Source organism: Vitis riparia, chromosome 8 (assembly GCF_004353265.1).
Source record: "Vitis riparia cultivar Riparia Gloire de Montpellier isolate 1030 chromosome 8, EGFV_Vit.rip_1.0, whole genome shotgun sequence".
In the NCBI taxonomy this organism is placed as follows: Eukaryota; Viridiplantae; Streptophyta; class Magnoliopsida; order Vitales; family Vitaceae; genus Vitis; species Vitis riparia.
The window spans coordinates 21,719,971-21,737,335 of record NC_048438.1 but is presented as its reverse complement, the minus strand read 5'-3'; the positions used below and the strand labels follow the sequence as shown (position 1 = coordinate 21,737,335).

The following is a 17,365-nucleotide window of genomic DNA, read 5'->3' as shown; positions in this document are numbered from 1 at the left end:
ATCGAATCCTATATTTTTCATAAAGATTTGTACATTTTTTTTTTTGGTTTCTGGGTGTCGGGAGTATGTGGTTTATTGTTGTTTTTGTTGATGGTTGGGCTGAATCGATTGAAGCATGGGAATCGGAGTCTGTTTTTCATGTGCACGGACTGTACCAGAGGAATAATACCGTGATTTGAGAATGAGATTTGGACTGAGTTGTTGAATTGTTTCCTTGCCCCTGTTTGGTTTCTGAGAAAAACGTATAGAAAAGTAGTGGGGAGAAGAATGTTAGTTATCATAGAAACGATTTTTTATTTCCAATCTGACTTTTCTCAGCAACCAAACAGACCATTAGGTTTCTAATCATGTAGATTCTGAACTTCCCCTCGATTAATACAATTTATTCTGTCTTTGTTTTTTTTTTTTTTTAAATTTAAATTCAATAAAAATAAAAGCAGATATTACCCAATTTTTCGGCCCCTGTTTGGTGGCTGAGTGAATTTGTAAAGAACTTTTTCTCAGCTGCCATTCAGAGGCTCTGATCTTCGTCCCCCTTCCTTCCAAGTAATACAATTTGTTCCTGCAACTTCTTAGCTGGTAATTTAAATTCAACGAAATAAAAGAAGACTGACAATTTCTACATTTATAGGATCTTAAAATTTCTGTATTTTTTATTACTCTGGTGGTAGCATCATATTGTTTCTCGAGGATTACTTAACAAATCCTCTGTAATCACAAGATCCACCTACCAATTATTGGTGGGTCTCTTTAATAATGCTCCCTCCCATCTTAACATTATATCACAATATTATTATCTAACCGAATCAAACTTTTTTTTTTTATATTAAAAATTAGCATTTAAACTTAAAAAAAAAATCATATTTATTTTATTTATCTGTAAATAATGAATTTTGGAAAGAAAAATGTCTTTATTCTAATTAATGATATCAATTCTTCAAAGTTGTTTAAATATCCAGAAATTCCATGGGTATTTTTCTTGCCTTTTTTAGTTAAAATATGAAGAAAATGACTTTCCATCTTGTGGAGGAGATATCTCTCATCATATCTAATGTCTCCAAAAATCTAATTTAAATCGGCAACCAATTATGTATATTTTGAAGTGGAGTTGACTTCAAAAATTATTCTGTGATAATTATTTTTGAAAATATTTTCAAAATAAATTCTATTTTTTTAAAATAATTTTGGTTATTTTGGATAAAAATGTATTTTCACAGAAATCTTTTTATTGAAAATAATTTTTTGATAATTTATTCTGAAAATATATTATTTGTAAAAACAAATATCTTAATTTCCATACGGTTTTTATGTAAAATATTTTGAAAAATGATTAAAAACCTATTTGGGAACTGTTTTGGATAAAGCTTTTTGTTTTGAAATATGTTTGATAATCAATAATTGATTTTTTATTTTTAAAAATAAAAAATAAGATATTTTTGGAATATATTTTTTATTATTTTCATTTGTTTTTTAAAAACACTTTTAAAAAATAACTATACAAAAATATAGAATGATTATAAATAAAAATTATTTTTAAAATATTAAAAATGGGTTAAAAATATTTTAGGTTTTTAATCAGATTTTTAAAAAATAAAAAATTATTTTCAAAAACTATTTTTTAAGAATTGTTTTAAAAAGCAAATTCCAAAAGAATTCTTTCTTGAAAATTTTGTCATTGTGTTATATAATTACCTTTACTAAAAACAAATTCAATAAAATCATTTTTATTATTTGAATACCAAGATAAAAAATTATTTATGAGAATCATGAAGACCCGTCTTCTGAATAATTGTATTTTTGACGAATGTTATTGAAACCGACATCAAAGGGTGCTATTGCTAATGCTTGGACCATGCTTCACCATGAGGACATCTGTCTTGCATCTTGCAAATAGCGACATCTCTGGTGAGTGGTGAACGCTGATTTGGATTTCGTGGTCACGCTATAAATTTACTGGATTATTTTTTTCTTTGAAATTAATTCTTACTCTATCAACGGTTGCGTGCAGAGGAACCTTCCTTCTCTATCACATCCAATCCAACATAAAATGTCTCTTTTAACTGATTTCATGTTTTATTCCTTCCACATAAGACAACCCTCATCATCCTTTCTACTCCTACTCTATTATTTTTAGTTTCATTTTTTTAAGGATCAATAATTTCTACCATTTTTAATATAAAGCAATAATTATATTATTTTTATAGAAATAAATTTTATAATGTGAAATGTCTAAAATGACATCTTTTAACTATACCCATATTTAAACCTTAATCATATTTTTTTTTCTTTTTTCCTTTTCATTCCATTGCCTTCCTTCTCGTATTCTCCCTCAAATTTTCTTTGTTTCTTTGTTTCCTTCTTTTCTTTCTTTTTTCTTTTTCTTTTTTTCATTTTACTCGTATATGCAAATATTCCATCATTAATTTATTTAAGTAATTTACCTAATGTTCCTATTTTTTAAGGCAACCTACAAATTAATTTTATTTTCTTGTATTTATAATATTAATATTATGTGATAAATGCAAATTTATTATTATTTTATATTTCATCAAACGAAAGATAATTATAATAAAATTTAATTTATATCATTTTATATATTTATATATTATTTTATTTAAAGGATATAATTTATTATGAAATTATACATTTTTTTGAGAAAACAATTAAATTCAATTTAAATTAATGTTTGAAAATTAATTTTAGTGATCAATAATAATTTGTACCATATTTCTTCTCTTTGTATTATTCTCATTCCAATTTAATGATTCTTTAAATATGAAATTTAAAATATCATTCAATTTATTATTAATAATTATTTAATTGATGCACCCTATTTATTATTAAAATATTAACATAAAAGAAAAAGAAATAGAAAATAAACACATGTCTATCTTTACCGAGAAAATAAAGAGTTAGAATTCTTCAATAATTCATCTTTATCCTGAAATTATTAGAAAACCAAAAAAAAAAAAAGTTGGAATCTTCTTTTACCATTTAACATAATAATACCTTCATAAATTTTGAATTAAAATAATTTATTTGAAATAATTATAGATAGAAAATGTTGGATGAATATAAATAAATTTTGATTTAAACAAAATTAATTTGAAGTAACTATAGGTAAAAAATTTTGAATGACCATAAAAAAATTAACGCAAATAATGCATGAATGAAATATTAATAAATTATGAAATCAATATCACCCAAACATCACCCACGGCCCACAGCATATGTTCTACTACAAGTAAAAATAAAAAAAGAAAAGTGTGTTTCCTACGCTTAAATGCAAAAAACCACACAATAACTTTAAACAACTACCTAAAAATAATTTGAATTCTATACCCTTTTTTATCAGGTATATTACATTTAATTATTAGGAATTACTTTTTAACAATATAGGTACTATCTTTTACCATTCTAAATAGTTAATCTAAAATGGGAAGCCTAATATTAATATTAGAGTGGGTTGATAGTCATTATAAGAATCGTTTTTAGTATTTATAACACTTAAAAGTTTTTATTTTTCAAATTTTAGAAATATTAAAAATACTTTATAAAATTACTGTCAAACATACTATTAGATAGTGTTTGTTTTTTGGTTGAATAGAAAATATAAAAATATTTAATTTTTTATATTAAATTAAAAGTAATCTGTCGATTTCAACCAATATAATTAAAATGAACTTGTTATAAATACGTTCAATTTAGTTATATTGGTTGGTATAATATTATTTTTTTTTTTAACTTTTTTCTATTAAAAAAAAAAAGACAAACATCATCTTCACTATATAAAATGTTTGTTTCATATGCAATTAAATTTTCAAAGCTGCAAGTTATCGTAATTGAATATCAAACAAAGACATGAAAAAAAAAAGGAAAGAAGATATTTTAACTCTCAATAGCTAATCCAAAGAAGCCTAAGAGTTTTTATACATATTTGAGTAATTTTTTTAAAAAAGAAAAAAAAAACTTGTGATTTAAACAAAGTTTAATATGAAAATTAATAAAATATTAGATATGAAAAATGATTTTTTATTTAACAAAACTTTTATAAACCACTGGAAATGGACCTTAGCATGTTGGGTGCAAAATAAACAGGTCGCCCTATTGGACCTGGACCTTGTTGGGCCCACTTTATTTTTAGGCGAGCCCAAAACTGGCCCAAGTAGAGTTGGCGGTTTGAAATATGTCAAACGGCGCCGTTTCCGATTTGAAAAGACAGCTCTCTCAGTCTCGTATGCCATTTGCAATGGCCTTCAAGATCGGCGTCGTATGAAACCTTGGATCCGGTTTTCTCTGAGCCTTTGATTCTTCGTTTCTCGAAGATTTAAGGTACCCCTAATAATTACTGATTAAATGTTTCCTCATAAGTTAATAAAATTAAAATTGTGATTCGTTACTTGGAATGATTATCCTCAAATTCGTAATTTTCTTTTGTTTTCCTTCGTGTTTCTCGGAAACCAAACTTAGCGTTAGGGTTTTCATTTATTTATTTTTTCTTTCATTTTGTCATTTTTCTGAGGCTTTCTCTCTGAAACCCTAAATCTGTATTCTATTGCAAACTTAATAATTTGTCTTTAGGCCTTCTGAGAAATCTGAGTTTGTTTTTTATTCTTCAATGCTAGGAAATTGATTTAACTTGGGAAATTTCAACTTCTGTGGAATTTGAAAATATTGCTGTCTACCATGGAATCATTTCCGTGGATTCGTAGTTGTTGTGTTTAAATTTGATTTAATTCAGGTCGAACGCAAGCAAGGAAAACTGTGGATTTGAAATTGGGGCTCTGATTTTATGCAACCAAACACGCCATTAATCTCTAAGCCATCAATTGTGATTTTGCATCTTTTGACTCTGGCGTTGCATTTTCAGATGAAGTTGAAACCTTTCTTTCTCTTTATGAAACAATAGCACGGACGAGCTCAACGAAACTGTGGTCTCAGAAACTTAATACCAGTTTTCATGGCTGAAAAGTCGTGCTCTGTTTCAAGCCTTCCATGGCTTTGGGTAATGGAAACCTTAGCAAGCTTTGAGCGAGTAGATATCTCTCTTTTGAAGGGTACATACTTTTTCTTTATTATGTTGCTTAGTCTTTGTGAGTGTGGATTGTGGCAATTCATGACTTCTTTCTTACAGATTTGATGATAAAAGCTCCAGAAGTCTCAGATAATTTGGGGAGGAATGTCAAAGAAATGATTGCCTTGAGATGTTTGGAGGCTTTATTTAGCGGAATCAAAAATGATGTTCATCCTGTTGTGCATTCAAAAATGGGGTTCGACTCATCTGAAAGCTGTGAAGATGTTCTCCAATGCATATTGCGTAAGGTAACGTGCATCAGTTTTGGCTTTGATTTAGTAAATTATTTGCTTGTGTAATTGAAGTTAGAATTCAAAGCAACTCATTAACTGGAGAATTGTATTCTTATGCTGATTTAAACATACATCTGATTTTAGGTGTCAGCATCAAAACTAAGAATCGGAGAACCAGAGCTGTTAAAATGGAATGTTCACCCTTTCATTGCACATAAAAGAGCATGTTTACCTAAGTGTGCTTTGCAAGAGGTAAGGGGGATTCTCTTTTGTTTTCCGCCATTTGAAGTGTTGTGGTAAAATATGCTCAAATCTTATATACTGTTTGTAAGCAGGCTCATGTTGTTTCCTTATGAACAGTTGAAAGATACAATTCTCGAGGGCAGCCATCCATCTGCTGCATCCTTGAAGGAAAGGAGTGGATTGAGATTTGAAAGTCAATGTGAGACTAGAACACCTAATGGTGATGGTGATTCTGGTGCAGTTGCACCAAGGGTTGATGAGAGTAATGCCTGTGGTCAAGTTGAGGCTGCAAAAGGGGACTTAATTCCTCTGACTGCTGAAAATGAGAACAATCTCTTGCCAGAAGATACAACTGAGAGGATTTTATTGCCCTATAAAAGGGGCCTGGGTGACTTGGCTGCCAAAAATTTGATGGGGCAATTTAACCCAAATGTAGACAGTGTGAATTATGGTGGTGATTCCCATTCAAATGCCAAGAGGCGTAAACATGATGCCTTTTGCTCCATTACATCTATAGAACCAAACTCAGTTTCTCTGCATGGAAAGAAATTGTTAGAAGATTCATCTCGACCAAGTATTAATGAGTGTGACTTGGCAAAAGAATCTCAACTGGGAGACCTGGAGGGAAGCACAATGGTTTCTGAGGATGATCATGATAAGTATGTTGTTTCAAAGAGGGTTGAGCAGATCACTGATGTTGAACATGAAGAATTTGAGCATAATCAAACGCAGATTCCTTTTCACAGCAATAAAATGCCTCAAAATATGCCTAGAGATGAATCCCACCATGATATTTCTGTTGATGAGGCTAAAGATGATGATGTTGAGCATTGGGTTGAACCAAACAAATCAATTGGTGCAGCCTCAGATGGAAGCCAGCAAAAAACTGCTGTTGATGAAGCCAAGGATGATGGCGATTGTAGGGTTGAACCAAATAAATCAAGTGGATCCTCAGATGAAAGCCAGAAAAAAAATTCTGTTGATGAAGCCAAAGATGATGGTGATCATAGTTCTCAACCAAAGGCATCAAATGACAAACTTCCTAATGAAGCACACCATAAGGTTTTTGTAGATGAAGCCAAAGATGACACTGAGCATTGTTGTGAAGAAGAAATGCTGAGTGATAGCACTGAGTATCATGATGAGGAGGATGGTATTGCCATGGAGAGACAAAATTTCCTGAGTTCTAAATGCACATTCAATCATGATTCCTTGTCAATAGCTGGCTGGACAGAGCAAAATCTTTGTATGAAGTGTACTAAAGACGGTCAGTTGTTGGTTTGTAGTTCCAGTGGCTGTCCATTGGTGGTTCATGAGAACTGCTTGGGCTGCCCCCCCAGTTTTGACAACATGGGAAACTTTTACTGCCCCTTTTGTGCATATTCCCGTGCAGTTTCTGAATACCTTGAGTCCAAGAAAAAGGTCTCCTTGGCAAAGAAAGAACTGGCTTCATTTATCAATGCAGGGATGAAGCATGAGCCTGTCAAACCCAAGAAAAAACATAGAAAAAAGAAGAATGAAAAGCTTAATGAAAGTGCTAATCTTGTCAAGGTTTGTGAAAATGGGCATGTAAAAGAGAAAAGACAGACTCGAGCAAACCATGGCGATGCTCAAGTTACTGATCAACTAATAAGGAGAAATGTAGAGAAGCATGATGGTGTCGAGGAGCAGGGAGTTGCAAATTTAGGAGTTCAGCAGGAAGCTTCACAACAGCAGATTAGTGATCCACTGGAGGATCCTGCTTCAGGAACTTCTGGAGATGAAAATGATAAGCCTTCCAGTTCTACTTACTATATAAGATTCAGAAGGCAACAACAGCAGTAGTAAGTTTTTTATACCTTATGATACTAGGCATGTTTAGTTGCTAGATGTCCACTGCATCATTGTAGTGATCATCATCAATTCATTGTGGTAAGTAGTGCACTGCTTGTATGCATGCACCACTTGGTCATGTAATTTTATTCCATTCAAACTTAGGAAAGGTGCAGTTTTGTTTTCCAAGGGAGTAAGCCCTTAAAGATGCATTGGGCCATTGCTCTCCTTGGAATGGAAGAAACTGCACCTATTCATTAGAATATCTGGAGGCTCCAATTCTGTACTATAAGGAGACAACTACTTATGGCAACATTGATATTTCAAGCATATTTTCTCTCCCTTCCTCCACAAATACTAATGCACACTCGACAGTTAGAAAGTAGTAATTGGCTGCAGTTATCATTATTGATTGAGGATATATATTGCCTCTCATTTGCAGCACATTTCCACCAATTCATCAGTTGAGAAGAAAGAAACTTGCTTGGACAGCTAAGGAGGAAGAGATACTAAAGGTACTTGTGTTACTTCATTGATATGATATTAGCATTCTTAGTTCTGTAGCCTTGTAGTATTCTAATAGTGAAGATTGATATTCAAGTCCAGTTTGTGTTGTGTTAAGAGTATTAGGTTCAAACTTTTTTCATTTGGTTTTCAATTTTTTTTATTCATACCTGCTTTATGATATGGATCTGATGTAGATAAAATTTCTAAGGACACAAGATCGAGAAATCACATTTCTCAGTTTTGTGACTTCTAATTCAGCACCTGTAGTTTCATTAAGGATTACTCATGTTTCTTGGTCTTGAATTTTTCTTTTTTCAATCATTAGTTTTCAGATTTGTTTTTATATGATAATTGCTTTCTCTATTGCAGGTGGGAGTGCAGAAATTTTCAAATGATCATGATAAAAGTATTCCATGGAAGAAGATTATGGAATTTGGTGGTACTGTATTTCAGAGAGGTCGTACGACAATTGACCTCAAGGATAAATGGAGAAACATTTGCAAAGGAAGCCCAAAATCAAAGTGAAGTTTTGTTGAACTCTCTGATAATGGTAAAATTTCAACTATATTTAAATTATGCGCTATTTTTTATCTTTCTTCTTTATAAAGAAATGGTGACTCTACGATACCTCTCAAAAGATAGGAGACTTTGTTAAAAAGTTCTCTTTACCAGCTTCTGTTAAAAAAAAATGGTACTCTTAGTAGCCTATCAATTTACATCATGTCCCTTTTTGTTATTCCCAAGTCGATAGCTTGAAGACTATATAAAATTCGAAGGGATTTTCTCTCAAAGATAGTGTGAGGCTGTTTGGCTTCTAATAAAGTGGGTTTCTTCACATGAGAAGCAGCATGGGAAAGGATCATAACCATGGACCAACTTAGAAGAAACGACAGGCTATCTCCTCATCTATTGTGGGAAAGCTAATGGGCTGTGACACTTTCCATTATCTTTATTTATCATTTTCTGGGTTCTCCTTCATCTTGTCAAATATTGTTAATGGGTTGGAATGAGAGCTTTGTGGGAAAGAAGAGAAAAAAGGCCTGGAGAACAGCTCCTCTTTGCCTATTCTGGACAATTTGGAAGCAATGTAATTAAAAAACCTTTTAAGGGGTGCAAGGCACAAACCAATCTCTTCAAGATGATGTTCTGGTTTCCCATCCTTGACAAACTTCATTGAGTGGTTATGTTCTAGTTATTAGATTAGTTTGTGGTTGTTGGCTGTTTCTTTTTGCTTTTTAGATGTGTACTTTGTGTCTACTAGGTGTGTGCCCATTTTTTATTAACACTCATAATATATTCTCATTTGCCTATCAAATATATATATAGTTATTAAGTTTTGAATCCAAATACAGCATGCAGGTTGTTGGAGTTATTTGCCTATGAATTAATTTTGTTTTTGACAAGAGAAGAAATGGTTCAACATCTGTGGAACAAATCAGTTGCACTTGTGTACCCTGGCTCCTTGGCCAACAAGAGGGTTAAAAAATGGTAGCAGAGCGTCCTAACTTTATGGAATAAAATTTATGGATCTTTTCTTTTTATTCAACTCTATTGAGAACCATATCTTTTGTTATGCCATAAGTCGCTGTGTCTATTTCCTTAGCCTTTTTCCCTTTTTCTTTCTGGAATAAGCCTTATCCATTATGTCTATTTCCCTGCTTGTCTTTAATGTTCTCAAAATTTTCTCATGTTTATTTTTATTGGTAAGATTTCCTCTATTGGATCTCTGGAATATCTGCTATTTGTCTTGATGTAAGATTCATGAGAAGTCTTGGAAAAACATGGATTTTTCTTTCAGTTTGTCTTTCCCACAGATTACCATTTGGTTCTTTGGCAGTAAGATTCAATTGCATTATGCACTGGTTGGCTAAATTAATTCTGAAGAATACTTCTTTCAACCATTGCAGCTGACTCTACTGGTGGATTTGGAACCCAGAGCTAAAGATATGCAAGCGTGATGAGATTGGAATGTAAGAGGTTTTGAAATGAGTGAATGTTGTTAAGCCTTTTTTTGTCCTGTATAAAGTGATTTGTTTCTAGATGTTTATAATGGGCCTTGCATCTTTTCTTGCTCTTTTTCCTGCATATTTTTTTGGCTTTTTGATGATGTTTTGTACATTCATTTTGAGCTGTTCAGGATACACATTCCAGAACAGTGAATTCATACTAAAATATATAGTTAAAAACATTTCAAAAGAAATGGTTTTATTTATCAGCTAACCAATGTTTTCAGCATTGACCTCCTTTTTTTCTTTTTCTTTTTCCTTTTTTACTCGATACCTATTCTAGAAACATGTTTGTCGCCATAAATTGAGATTTGACAAATGAAAATGTGTTTAGTAGTGATTTTAGGAAGAACTTTTAATATATTTAATACTTGAAATTTTTTATCTTTCAAGTACTAGAAAAGTTAGAAACACTTCATAAAATCACTATTAAAAGCACTCTAATTTTATTATCATTTCATGTCATAGAATATAAATCTAGATTTTAAAAAATGATACATTAAAGGAGTTTTGACTCAAAGCTTTTGGTAATATCACATCTTGCATTATGACCATGCCATCACTATAATGTTCTCATTGGTTGATAATCACTTTCATAATGCCAAACCAATCAAAATCATAACTATTTCTTGATTATATGCCTAAGTTCAAATAAAAATGCGCTAACAGTCATATTTTCATCTTCTTGCCAAATCAATATACCCACACCATCAGTTCATCACCCTTGTTGCCATGATGATGATGATCATCAGAAGCATTGTTATTACCGTATGAAGAGCATCATGTGATAGGATTTATGCATTTCCAGACCATGGTAATAATAGTGTGTACAAATTATATATAGGGAGAGGATACATGAGGGAGTGGAGCATGGGATAAAGGTGATGAGTCCCGGGAATCAAGTGGTGAATGGCAGCAAAACATGTGAATTAGAGGTCTCGTGAAAACCTAAAATGTTGTGAGGTGCTTCTCCTTTTTCCCAATGCAATATTCAACTCTCAAGAACCCTTCTCTCTTGCAGAAACAAGAGAGAATCCGAGGGAGATTCAAAGCATGTCAAACGATCTTGGTCACCACCACTTACACTTAATGCCATATGACTTGGATATCTTTCTGCCAAATGCCATGCCCACTGGGCCAGACTACTCCACCTGGCAAAACCTGATCCCATCTTCAACAATAGATTTTATATGGTCAAGAAAGTGAGAGAAAAAAACAAAATCACTTTGCTTTTTGTTTATACATTCCCTGATATAATATTTTATGTATGAGTGCAATAGATGGATACAAGCATGCATGCATGCATAAATAGATGCATAAAAAGAGGGAAATGAGCAGAGGAATTTTAAATTACCTGATTATACAAACCAACGGTCACATGGGTTGAAAACTTTCTACAAAACGTGACAACATTTAAACCAAGGCAGTGAACACCACTCTCACTCACTACATATCCCGCGCCTTTCTTCTCAGTTTTTGCATTCCCAAACCCACCACCATCACTCTCCTCTCATTCACCCCCCTTCCCTTCCCCTTCAGTAGAAGCATGGAGAATAACAGAAAATCTCCATTAAAGCCATGGAAGAAAGGTCCCACGAGAGGCAAGGGAGGACCTCAGAATGCTACATGCGAGTATCGTGGTGTTAGGCAAAGAACCTGGGGGAAATGGGTTGCAGAAATCAGGGAGCCCAAGAAGAGAACCAGACTTTGGTTGGGCTCTTTTGCGACTGCCGAGGAAGCTGCCATGGCTTACGATGAAGCTGCGAGGCGATTGTATGGGCCAGATGCTTATCTCAATCTACCCCACCTGCAATCTAACTTCAACCCACCAAACAAGTCTCAGAAGTTAAAATGGTTTCCCTCCAAGAACTTCATTTCAATGTTTCCTTCTTGTGGGTTGCTTAATATAAATGCACAACCCAGTGTTCATGTCATTCATCAGAGGCTCCAAGAGCTTAAGAAGAACGGGGTTCTCAATCAATCCTCTTCTTCTAGTTCTTCTTCCTGTGATTCAAAAACTGATGCTCAAAACATGAATGACAAAGCCCCCAACAAAACTCATGAAGAAAGTCCTAGAACTAACAACAAAGATGTGGAATTTTCATCAGAACAGATACCAGAAGAACGTGAAGAGAAGCCTCAGATTGATCTAAATGAGTTTCTTCAGCAACTGGGAATACTTAAGGATGAATGTCAGTCAGAAGGAAGCAATGCAGCAGAAGGTTTTGCAGCACCCGAATCTTCATTAAAAGATGACGATGAGCTTGTGGGTTTTGCTGAGGAAAGTTTCAACTGGGATGCACTGATCGAGATGCGTGGAATAGAGGATCATCAAGGAACAGATGCCAGTAGCTTCCAGGGCTATGGTATGTATGAAGAGCCAGCTTTCCCTCCATCCATCTGGAACTTCTGAAAGGACCTGCAGGTTTTGGTATGGTAGGAGTTCACACCACTGGAGTTAAATTTGGTGGAAGGAAGAGGGTTTAGTATCACTTAATAGGCTGCAGATTAGTTGGTTCTAAATCTAGTTCCTGGAGGTCCATAAAAGAGTCACTTTCAGTTTGACCACTAGAGCGAGATAGAGAGAGGCTTAGTTATAGTAGTTACAGTAGCAGAGGATGGAAGAGAAGTTCCTTGTAGTACTTAGGGTTGCAGAGGATCAGAAAGTGGAGTTCATTATAGATCTTAAAGAGTGGCAGAGGACATAAATCGAATATGTTAATTTGCTAATGGGAGATTTGACCAAACAGAAAGTCATTTCTTCATAGTTATCAAGGGCTTTGTCTTTAATCACGTGTTTTTTCTTTAATTTTGTCATTGCTAGGAAGCATGTTATTGATAATCTACTTACTATCCATGTGGGGCTGTCCACTTGAGGCAAGAATCCATTGAGTGAATAGAAGAAAATTGTTTCATCATATAATCCTATGGATCGTGCCAAAAAACATTACCTATGAGATCAAATGTACTAGTGCAATAATTGAAAATCAATCACATAAAAATGAACTGAACACATAGGAGTTTACCTGGGATCCATGAATTTCTCTGTAGTGGCTAATCCAATTTTCCAGTCTGAAACCTGCTCATGTACAAAATACAAGTGGTAAACAGTGAGTCATGACAATATTTCACAGGAAAAAGATTATAAAAATGAAGTTCAAACACTACTGAAATACAAGTGTACCACGTACCATGGGGTCTTTTCCGCTATTTCCAAGATGCAAAACCCTTCCAAGTGGAAAATTTCCTATGAGCACTTGGGACCATTTCCCCATTAATGATGGTTGCAGTAGTTGACTCAACCTTTTCCTTTTCCTTTTTCCTTTTTCTTTCTCCATCCCTGCCAGCCTTGATGAAGAGATTCAAACTTACTGTAAGATTTCCAATAGAGTCAAACTGGCTGGCTCATCCACATTTAATATGATTCCAAATGTAATACTTCCCATGAAGGAAGGCCTAAGCTACAGGGGCAATCTAACTAACAGGCACATGCCTTGTATGCAAATTAAATCAGGAAAAGTGAGCGTCACTGCCAAAACATACTATTACCAGGTAAAAATAGTGTCCCACAGTTATTAACATCATACAAATGAACATGGTTGTATAACCAGCCTATTTTCCAGATAACCTTGCAATTAACCAAATTAAAATAAAATTTTCCTCCATTTTGGAGAATATCAATGAACTTTGGCTCCAGGCATAAATCACTAGAGGTCTCAGGATTCCGGAATCATTTCCCAGATCTAAGTCTTCATATCACCAAATGCAGCAAAAAAAACTGATGATGGTTGACAGAATTGGATAGAACCTTTGTCCCAAGGCCATCGTTTTATTCATTGGCATTTGAACACTCTCCATTCTCCTCAAACTATTCAATTAATTGCTTCAAGAACTTATCTCTAGCCACTGTCTCCATGTCACAAACAAGACAACAGTCTCCTTGCTCGCGTCACAGCCACATTCATTCACCTCTGATCACTCAGCGATCCTACCTAAGACATCAAGTAAAAGAATATAAAATCCAGTTCTTCTCTACACTTCAGCCATGATGCGAACTGAGATTTTTGGCAATTATAATATTAAGGAAGCTAGAAATACCTCTTTCTTGGAGTTTGACCTGGCCATTGAAATGATAATCACTTCCTCTTCCCAACTCTGAAAGCCATTGACTGTTTAGATTCTGATGTCCTGTAGCTTGTTGTCATTATTTTTCATCATCTTCAGCATAACAAACTACAACAGTTGCAATATAAATAACAACTAGCTCTGTGGTGTTAGTACATATGTATGGAATTAGATCCCAGACTCCAATTTATCTGGTGACAAATAATTTTAGACAATGTTTGATAGACAGTAAAGTTCAGGCCAATATGGTATTTATTTATGTTGAAGTGCATGATGTACATTGTAGTCTCAAATCCTGCGAGCTTAAATTTTTAGGAAAATTGATAGTTCAATATGGTTTCAAAGCCTTGTTTGGCGGGAGATCATGTGGTCAAACCTCACCACATGCTATCACTACAACATCCTCTTTGGTTGATTCTCATTTTCATAATGCCAACCCCATAAAAATCATAACTATTTCTCGATTACAAGATTATCTTGTACTCCTAATTTCAAACAAAATATAAGTTAATGATATCCTCTTATTGCTAAAGCCATATATCAACACCGTAAGTTCATCGCCCTTGTTGCCATGGTCGTCATCATCAGAAGCATTGCTGTTATGCATTTGTCCGCCTAAGTAATCATAGTATCAAAATTATATATAGTGAGTGGATATATGAGGGAATAGGGCATGGGATAAAGAAGACGAGTCCAGAGAATCAAGTAGTGAATGGCAGCAATACATGTGAATCAGAGCCCTTGTGAAAATCTAAAATGTTGTGAGGTGCTTCTCCTCTTTTTACCCAATGCAATATTCAACTCTCAAAAACCCTTCTCACTTGCAGAGATGAGAATCTGAGGGAGTTTTTGAGTGAAAAGACTCCATTCAAAACATGTCAAAATATCTCTGTCACCACCATTTACGCTTAACACCATCTGACTTGGATTTCTTTCTGCCAAATGCCATGAACCCACTGGCCAGACTACTCAACCCATGCTACTCCACCTGGAAAAACCTGATCCTATCTTGGACTTTAAATAATATGGTCAAGAAAGTAAAAGAAAAAAAATCATTTTCCTTTTTGGTTAAACATTCCCTGGTATTCTCTTTTGTAATGACCGTTTCATGATACTATTTAATGTATGAGTGCATTGATAGATATATATACAAGCATCCATGAATAGATTTATAAAAAAGGAAATGAGCAAAGCAAAGGAACTTGCAATTACCTGATTAAAAAAACAAATGGTCACATGGGTTGGAAAGTTTCTACAAACAGTGACAACATTTAAACCAAGGCAGCAAAGACTACCTGATTAAAAAAACAAATGGTCACATGGGTTGGAAAGTTTCTACAAACAGTGACAACATTTAAACCAAGGCAGCAAAGACCATTGTCACTAACTTCATATCCCACACCTTTCTTCTCAGTTTTTGCATTCCCAAACCCACCACCATCACTCTCCTTACTCACCCTTTCCCTTTCCCTTCCCCTTCAACAGTAGCATGGAGAATAATAGAAAATCTCCATTAAAGCAATGGAAGAAAGGTCCCACAAGAGGCAATGGAGGGCCTCAGAATGCTACCTGCGAGTATTGTGGAGTTAGGCGAAGAACCTGGGGAAAATGGGTTGAAGAAACAAGAGAGAGAAAGAACCAGACTTTGGTTGGGTTCTTTAACGACAGCTGAGAAAGCTACCATGGCTTGTGATGAAGCTGCAAGAATATTATATATTATATGGGCCAGATGCTTATCTCAATCTACCCCACCTGCAATGTAACTTCAACACACCAATCAAATCTCAGAATTTAAAATGGTTTCTCTCCAAGAACTTCATTTCAATGTTTCCTTCTAGTGGTTTGTTCAATATAAATGCACAAACCAGTGTTCATCTCATTCATCAGAGGCTTGAAGATCTTAAGAAGAATGGGGTTACTTCTTCCTGTGATTCAAAAACTGATGTTCAAAACATGAATGACAAAACCCATAACAGAACCCATGAAGACATGGAACTAACGAGAAAGACATGGAATCTTCACCAGAACAGATACCAGGAGAACATGAAGAGAAGCCCCAGATTGATCTGAATAAGTTTCTTCAGCGACTGGGAATGCCAAGAGATGAATGTCAGTCAGAAGGAAGCAATATGACAGAAAGTTTGGCAGCACCTGAATCTTCATTAAAAGATGACAATGAACTTGTGGGTTTTGCTGAGGAAAGTTTCAGCTTGGATGCACTGATCAAGATGTGTGGAATAGAGGATCATCAGGGAGCAGATGCCAGTAACTTCCAGGGTTATGGTATGTATGAAGAGCCAGCTTTCCCTCCATACATCTGGAACGTCTGAAAGGATCTGCAGGTTTTGGTATAGTAGGATTTTGCACCACAGAAGTTACATTTGGTCGAATAGTGTCATTGAAACAAGCTGTAGATTAGTTGGTTCTAAATCTAGTTCCTGGTGGTCCATAAAAGAGTCAGTTTCAATTTGATCACTAGAGAGGGACAGAAATGCTTAGTTATAGTAGTTATAGTGGCAGAGGATGAAAGAGGAGTTCATTGTAGTACTTAGGGTTGCAGAGGATCAGAAATTGGAGTTCATTATAGTACTTAAGATTGGAAGAGGACATTAATTGAATATGTTCATTTGCCAATAGGGGCTGTCTTTAATTAAGTGCTTTTTCTTTGATTTTGTTTCTTACTCAACAAAGGCAGCTTGCTAGGAAGCATGTTACAAATAATCTGCCTTTAAATGGAATTTCATTCAAAAGGCACAACGCCACAAGGTATACAAGGAGTATACAAGGCAGCTAAGGCCTCAAAAAACAACAACAAAAAATCACCTCCCTTTAAATGGAAGCTATCCACTCTAGGAAGCCTATAAGGGAGAACGCCTCCTCACCAATAATCTGCCTGTTATTGATGTGGGGCTGTCTACTTGAGGTAATCCATTGGGTGAATAGAAGAAAATCGTCTTTCATCATATAATCCTATGGATTGTGCCAAAAAACCCTGCTTATCAAATAAACTAGTGCAACAATTGAAAATCAAACACATTAAAATGAACTAAAGACACAGGATGTTACCTGGAATCCATATTTCTCTGGTGGTGGCTAAATAAAATTTTCCAGTCTGAAACCTGCCCATGTACAAAATACAACCAGTAAACAGTGAGTGGGTATATTTCACAGGAAAAAGATTATAAGACTGAAGTTCAAACTCTGATGAAATAGAAGTGTACCACATAACATGGAGCCTGTTCCATTATTTCCAAGATGCAAAACCCCTTTCAGAGGAAAAATTCCCATGAGCACTTGGGACCATTCCCATATTAACAACAGATGTTTGTAGTTGACTCAACCTTTTCCTTTTTCTTTTGCCATCC

General features: G+C 34.4%; 3 protein-coding genes and 1 pseudogene across 5 annotated transcripts; 3 read left to right on the top strand and 1 right to left on the bottom strand.

The window, feature by feature from the left end:
- Nucleotides 1–4,228: 4,228 nt before the first annotated feature.
- On the top strand, nt 4,229–9,976 carry LOC117920819. Of its 3 annotated transcripts, none has more exons than XM_034838463.1 (8): nt 4,229–4,332; nt 4,871–5,057; nt 5,135–5,322; nt 5,452–5,559; nt 5,668–7,373; nt 7,805–7,877; nt 8,239–8,419; nt 9,777–9,976. In XM_034838463.1, the coding sequence occupies exons 2-7, from the start codon at nt 4,961–4,963 to the stop codon at nt 8,392–8,394; spliced, it is 2,328 nt and encodes a 775-aa protein (XP_034694354.1). In that variant the 5' UTR covers nt 4,229–4,332; nt 4,871–4,960; the 3' UTR covers nt 8,395–8,419; nt 9,777–9,976. The 3 variants fall into 3 exon arrangements, with proteins under 3 accessions (XP_034694354.1, XP_034694355.1, XP_034694356.1); XM_034838464.1 differs by lacking the exon at nt 9,777–9,976 and adding an exon at nt 8,614–9,216; XM_034838465.1 differs by lacking the exons at nt 4,229–4,332; nt 4,871–5,057 and having other exon boundaries at nt 5,231–5,322; nt 5,643–7,373.
- A 662-nt stretch (nt 9,977–10,638) lies between these two features.
- LOC117920762 lies at nt 10,639–15,468 on the bottom strand. Its single transcript, XM_034838374.1, has 6 exons — nt 15,296–15,468; nt 13,974–15,212; nt 13,684–13,867; nt 13,067–13,223; nt 12,902–12,954; nt 10,639–11,026 (listed from the first exon to the last, which is right to left on the bottom strand). Exons 3-6 carry the CDS (start codon nt 13,731–13,733, stop codon nt 10,867–10,869), a joined length of 420 nt encoding a protein of 139 aa, XP_034694265.1. The 5' UTR covers nt 13,734–13,867; nt 13,974–15,212; nt 15,296–15,468; the 3' UTR covers nt 10,639–10,866.
- LOC117920760 (dehydration-responsive element-binding protein 2F-like) lies at nt 11,012–12,730 on the top strand. Its single transcript, XM_034838373.1, has one exon. It carries the CDS (start codon nt 11,422–11,424, stop codon nt 12,286–12,288), a length of 867 nt encoding a protein of 288 aa, XP_034694264.1. The 5' UTR covers nt 11,012–11,421; the 3' UTR covers nt 12,289–12,730.
- A 21-nt stretch (nt 15,469–15,489) lies between the features above and the next one.
- Nucleotides 15,490–16,617, top strand: LOC117920761 (annotated as a pseudogene).
- Nucleotides 16,618–17,365: the final 748 nt, after the last annotated feature.